We start from the raw sequence: 6,351 nt of genomic DNA, 5'->3' as shown, positions 1-6,351 counted from the left end.
GTCCTAACCTTGTTGATGACAGCTGAAACGTCTTTGTGTGCGTGCCTTTAAGAATCAGCGCCCTAAAACCGCAGTCGTGACCGTTGAATCGATCTAAAGTGTCTGACATCAGATATTGTCCCGCACCTATGGCGAGAAACCCTAAACTCATTGCCTCAAGAGACAATAGAATCTAAATCTAATCAGAGTTCCGTCGGCTCAGTCATGTCAGACGAAATGGAGAATCAAAACCCAGAAGACCTACTCAACAATGAAAAGATGTCATTTGCAACAACTAAAAATCCCTAACCTAAACTACTAGCAGGAGCCGAGGCACTAGAATTCGCCTCCCCGCCACCTTGTCACTCGAGCACAGGCCCGTCGATGGAGGGTGTGAGGTGGAGGACCAAACAGGCCCCCAAATCACCACATATTAGAGGGTGTCTGGTTGGGTTTTATTTTCTACTTTTACGCTTGGCTTTTAAACAAAAAGGATATATTTATGGGCTTGTGGCTTCAGCTTTTGGCTTAATCCACAGACTGACCGATGAAGCTTGGAGGGGTGGAGAACTTTGTCCTAGTCGTCTAGCGTGATGGAAAGGAAAAGAAGGAATGACCCTGTCAATATATTTTCGTCTTGTCGGATAACGTATTTAAACCTGATACTGTTGGCTTGCCGCTCAGAAAACACGTGAACGAATCAGAACACTCAGATACCCAATCTTCTCTCCCAGTGACAAGGAAAATATGATATCAACCCTGAAGCTGGCTGTGAGCGGTAACCAAAATCAACCAGTTCAACTCGCCTCGCTGGAGAAGGACCCCGCCCCCCTCCTCCCTCTTTCGCAGTATAAATAGACCCCTCGACCTCCCCTGCAACACCCAGCAAACCAAGCTCAGTGAGTGAGTGAGCACGCAAGCCAGTGTTTGTAGCCAGCAGCCACAATGGCCGGGAACATGCTAGCCAACTATGTCCAAGTCTACGTTATGCTCCCGGTAAGCTCCACTCTACTCGCTAAGCACCATGGCACTGACAAACCATTCCAAGGATCTAAAAACTCACATTATAGTGCATATGATACCCAGCTTATCAACAAGATCTGAGACCTCAGATGCAGTATTTCCACTAACCTTTGTCTTCGCTTTCGTTGTGGGAATAGCTGGATGTCGTGAGCGTCGACAACAAGTTCGAGAAGGGCGACGAGATCAGGGCGCAGCTGAAGAAGCTGACGGAGGCCGGCGTGGACGGCGTCATGATAGACGTCTGGTGGGGGCTGGTGGAGGGCAAGGGCCCCAAGGCGTACGACTGGAGCGCCTACAAGCAGGTCTTCGACCTGGTGCACGAGGCCGGGCTCAAGCTGCAGGCCATCATGTCGTTCCACCAGTGCGGTGGCAACGTCGGCGACGTCGTCAACATCCCCATCCCACAGTGGGTGCGCGACGTCGGAGCCACCGACCCTGACATTTTCTACACCAACCGCGGCGGGACGAGGAACATCGAGTACCTCACCCTTGGAGTGGATGACCAGCCTCTCTTCCATGGAAGAACAGCCGTCCAGGTTAGCAAAGCTAAATCGCCATTCCAGCTCTCCTGCATATATGGTGATTCAGATGACTGAGATGAGTCTTGGCAACACCACAGTTGTGATTTTGATAGGCCCAGTGTGATCATGGTAGCAAAGCTTTGATCCTTCTTTGTGGCTACTACAGATGTATGCTGATTACATGACGAGCTTCAGGGAAAACATGAAAAAGTTCTTGGATGCTGGTACCATCGTGGACATTGAAGTGGGACTTGGCCCAGCTGGAGAGATGAGGTACCCATCCTATCCTCAGAGCCAGGGATGGGTCTTCCCGGGCATCGGAGAATTCATCGTGAGTGTTTTTTTTTTTTTTTGCCAAATACTCTTCTGTCCTTACAAAATACTCTTATACATGTAACATGTGATGACCAAAGGCATTTCAATCTTTGTCCAAGAGACCATTTGCACTGAAAAAGGTTCACCCAATGGTAAAATGATTCTGATCATAAGCGACGTTGGATAAAATGGCAATTTCAAATTATCACTACTTATGGCTTTTGAGAGATCATGCTCTTCTTTTGAGCAAAGTATCAGAAGCAAGCATAAGACCATGGCCCCACAATTAAACGGTAAAAGCAGTGGACACCAAATGTACATCCAACTAAACAGACAGGCATGAATTAAAACGGATGCAAAAATAATACCATAACAAGTAAAGACAAAAAGGCTCCAATTAACTGTTTTAACTAAAACAAAAATAATCTGCAGTGTTATGATAAGTACCTGGAAGCAGACTTCAAAGCAGCAGCGGCAAAGGCTGGCCATCCTGAGTGGGAATTGCCTGACGATGCTGGAGAGTACAACGACACTCCCGAGAAAACCCAATTCTTCAAGGACAACGGAACATACCTCACCGAGAAGGGGAAGTTTTTCCTGTCATGGTACTCCAACAAACTGATCAAGCACGGTGACAAGATCTTGGACGAAGCAAACAAGGTCTTCTTGGGATGCAGGGTGCAGCTGGCAATCAAAGTAAGTACCATCCTACAGATCTCAGTATATTATAGTAGACAAGATTACAAAAATCATGATTCAGTTGAGAAGTTGTGCCTGATAAACAACAAAAAAATGCACAAATTCACTCCAACATAGTGTATAAGCTTACGGAATGAGGAAGTATATACGACTCACATTGCTTAATCTAGAATGTAATGAGACATGATCCAATGTTTGGTTGCAGATCTCTGGCATTCACTGGTGGTACAGGGTTCCAAACCATGCAGCCGAGCTCACAGCCGGGTACTACAACTTAGATGACAGAGACGGCTACAGAACCATAGCACGCATGCTCACAAGGCATCATGCTAGCATGAACTTCACTTGTGCAGAGATGAGGGACTCAGAGCAAAGCGAAGAGGCGAAGAGCGCACCAGAAGAACTAGTCCAACAGGTAACTACACCATTAGCAACCGCCCAGCAATTCATGGCTCAGGATTGTACACTTATCTTTTACCGAAACACTGAAGCACTTCTCATCCAAACCCTTAGGTGCTGAGTGCTGGATGGAGAGAGGGTTTACATGTGGCGTGCGAAAACGCACTCGGTCGATATGATGCCACTGCTTACAACACAATACTCAGGAATGCGAGGCCGAAAGGCATCAACAAGAATGGCCCTCCTGAGCACAAACTGTTTGGATTCACCTACCTCCGGTTATCGAATGAGCTACTGGAGGGACAGAACTATGCCACTTTCCAAACTTTTGTTGAGAAAATGCATGCTAACCTGGTTAGTGCCACCCATGCATGTTTAAAATAAAACTGATGTATCATTTGCAAGCCTATTTTAAATAATCTATAACTCTTTGCAGGGTCATGACCCAAGTGTTGATCCAGTGGCGCCTTTGGAAAGATCAAAGCCAGAAATGCCAATTGAAATGATCCTGAAAGCAGCGCAGCCAAAACTGGAGCCATTCCCCTTTGATAAGAACACCGACCTGCCAGTTAAAGATCACACTGATGTCGGGGATGAGGTGCTCGTTGCCCCTGTGTAGAAATCTTTCTCTATCTTCATAAAATAATGTGCATCACTGATGCAGTCTACGAGAGGGTCAAGACGTGCTTTGTGAGAATTGAGGTGCACAGGAAATAAGCCGCCGAGGATAAATAAACTGTGTACTACAATGTTATAGCCATATAGTCTGGCAATACTATTGTACTGGTAATCATGAGGTTGTATGCTTTTTCGATGAGCTGCAGTTCATCGGAACTCCGTCCCACTTTGCTGTGTGTATTTGATTGAACAAATAAAACAGTTTGTGCTTACAACTTAATGATTGTGAAGTTTTTAGCAGTAGGAGCTGCCATCCAGGCTTCTGCTGCTAAGTGTTCAAACTGTTTTACATCCACTGAGTGGCCACCATAAATAGAAAGTGCGAGCTGTGAAACGGTCATTATGAACAAAAGGAATTAAGATGAGTATCCAGCTAAACAAACTGATATTCAATGATGTCATGAGAGCCTAAAATCAGAGTGGTGAAGCGAAGAGCGCCTAAATGAAAAATGATTTGGACAATGGTCGGTTTCTAAGTTTTACTCTGATGCAGAGTAACAATGGCCCATAGCTACAGTTCACGTGAGGGTGCAGTAAAAAATAGAGAATCATAGTGCAGTAGTTAACAGAACACAATGGAAACCTGTCGGATAACTGAAAAAATAGGTTGTTTCCAACGAGCAGGAGCCAGAGACCACCAAACATGTCTCCAATGGGCAGTGGGTACCAATATGTCTGTGGATCGTCATGTGCTGTGCTCCCTAATAAGAAGGCAGTGATGAGAAAGACTCGTCATAAAAGATAAGACCGTGATCTCAAACTACAAGGTTACAGCTGCAACAGATGTCCCTGAACTACAGGAAAGTAACAGCAAAGCGGAAACCTATGAATACACACAATGACACGTTCCTTCCATGCATATCCTATGTTCTTATACAGTTTAATGTACTCTAATTGCAGTTATTGCTAGTTATTTTATTTTTTGAAAAGCCGTTATTGCTAGTTATCTCTTCTATGGTTCAGCCACATCAACTTTGTTGTTTTCAACCTTAATATTGATGTGTATTGAGTGGTAGGACATTTGGAATGCCCAATTTTTTGGTAGGGTGAATTGAGGCATAAACCAAACGGACCGCAGATCTTCTTTATTTGAAAGCCACACCGTTTAGATTCTTCAAAACTAACTTTCCTGTATACTTTATGAATTCTACTCAATGAAAAAAATCCCCTCAAAACTAATTTTTCCTGTCTACTTTATGAGTTCTACTGCAAACAATTTCAGTCTTTTGATAGGTCATCTGCAGCAACCCGCGGGTTAATCTAGTTAGGTATATACAAAGAGTGAAGAGGCAACCAAACCCAGCAGTTCTTTGAATCCTGGGAAGGAATCAACAAAATGAAAGTTCCTAGGAGATTACTACCTGCTGTTAAGTTATCTGTAACTTTCTCACGCTTCTTTTTCAATCAACTGGCCAAGAAAGTGCGTAGGAAAAGTCCTCAAATTCGCCGGCAATGAGATGGAAACACACGCTCAAGCAAACTCTGTTTGACTGAAGTGAGAATTTAGCTCACCGAGGGCGCTCGTTGAGGAATGAGGACGAAGTTGTCGGGCGGAGAGGCCAAGTTAAGGGTGTCCGAAGATCGTAATCGCGCCGCGGGAACGAGCTCCCGACGACGGCGGACGCGTCCACATAGTCACCGGATCAGATCCCGTGGGAATGGAACTGCGGAAGGAATGGGCCGGCGCCGCACCTGCGGGCGAGAGAGAGGATGGTCTGCTGGATGCCGAGGGGCGAGGGCCCACGACCTTGCGCGTGCGCTTAACGAGGCCGCGGTGTGGCGGAGGGAGAGATGAGAGATCGCCGTCGGCCGCGGCAAGCCGCCATTGATGGCGGGTCAGAGGGTTTGATTTTAGGCGCTTCCGCAGTGAGAAATACCATGGTGAACCCGGATTCCGGTGCACCCTATATGCGAAAAATATTTAAATAATTATAAAGAAAAAGTCAAAAAATATTTTTTAAGTTAAATATGATCTAGTATTATATTTGTACATACAAACCAACCTGTTGTTGGATGGTTAGAGGGACAGTGGTATCCCAGCGAGGTGCCTATGGTGACTTCGTAAATTTCAAAATGACATGTCGGCTTAGTCTCTCGGAGGTGCTCATAAGGATAGGGGGTGCGTGTGTGTATTCATAGGGTGAGTGTATCGCGTACACGTTATTTTGAGCAGAAAAAACAAATCAAAACGTTATATACAAGCGAGATGGTTAGAGGGTGGTTCAAGTCATGGTGCTTGCATTATTCCTAGATTTATTTCCATCAGGGTTAAGTCCTGGTGCTCGCATTATTCCTGAATTTATTTTAGAATTTCCGGTGATGCGCTTTAAGTATGAGTGTATGCGCATATCTCTCCCTAATAATAAAGCACGGATTGGGTCTCCGGGTTCACCGTCACGCACATTTTATAAAAAGCCCCCTATGGTATTAATTAATTAACCCGCAATATAGTAAATAAGTGGAAAAAAACGCTTCGTAATCGTTGCCACATCGATCTCCTTCTTCACTGACACAAATACTTCTCCTGAACGTGTATCCGTCCTCTTCTTTGTTCCAACCAGATCTCCTTCATCTTCACGGGCACAAGTCCACCTGAACGCATATCAGATCGAGGAAAATAAAACTATTTGATTCGTTATTAGATCAAGAGGGAGGGGCTACGGGGACCAAGGACAAAGTACCTATGGCTGCTGCTCCTCAACTCGCCGATCCCCTATGTTACGCCGCCACATCGCTG

At 45.4% G+C, this 6,351-nt stretch overlaps 1 protein-coding gene across 1 annotated transcript; it reads left to right on the top strand.

The window, feature by feature from the left end:
• Window positions 1–840: 840 nt before the first annotated feature.
• Window positions 841–3,826, top strand: LOC119363408 (beta-amylase Tri a 17). The gene is made up of 7 exons (XM_037628754.1): window positions 841–975; window positions 1,140–1,538; window positions 1,690–1,854; window positions 2,271–2,534; window positions 2,743–2,952; window positions 3,051–3,290; window positions 3,373–3,826. Exons 1-7 carry the CDS (start codon window positions 925–927, stop codon window positions 3,553–3,555), a joined length of 1,512 nt encoding a protein of 503 aa, XP_037484651.1. The 5' UTR covers window positions 841–924; the 3' UTR covers window positions 3,556–3,826.
• Window positions 3,827–6,351: the final 2,525 nt, after the last annotated feature.

Source organism: Triticum dicoccoides, chromosome 2B (genome assembly GCF_002162155.2).
Source record: "Triticum dicoccoides isolate Atlit2015 ecotype Zavitan chromosome 2B, WEW_v2.0, whole genome shotgun sequence".
NCBI classification, from domain to species: domain Eukaryota; kingdom Viridiplantae; phylum Streptophyta; class Magnoliopsida; order Poales; family Poaceae; genus Triticum; species Triticum dicoccoides.
Note: the sequence above shows the minus strand (reverse complement) of the source record. Positions and strands in the feature narration are given on the sequence as shown.

What these genes read in the sequence shown, in the direction of transcription:
- LOC119363408 (XM_037628754.1), top strand. Translation starts at nt 925, where the DNA reads ATGGCCGGGAACATGCTAGCCAACTATGTCCAAGTCTACGTTATGCTC. An exon ending in AAGTCTACGTTATGCTCCCG is followed by an intron (nt 976 to 1,139) that starts GTAAGCTCCACT and finishes TTGTGGGAATAG; the next exon opens with CTGGATGTCGTGAGCGTCGA. An exon ending in CAGAAGAACTAGTCCAACAG is followed by an intron (nt 2,953 to 3,050) that starts GTAACTACACCA and finishes CCAAACCCTTAG; the next exon opens with GTGCTGAGTGCTGGATGGAG.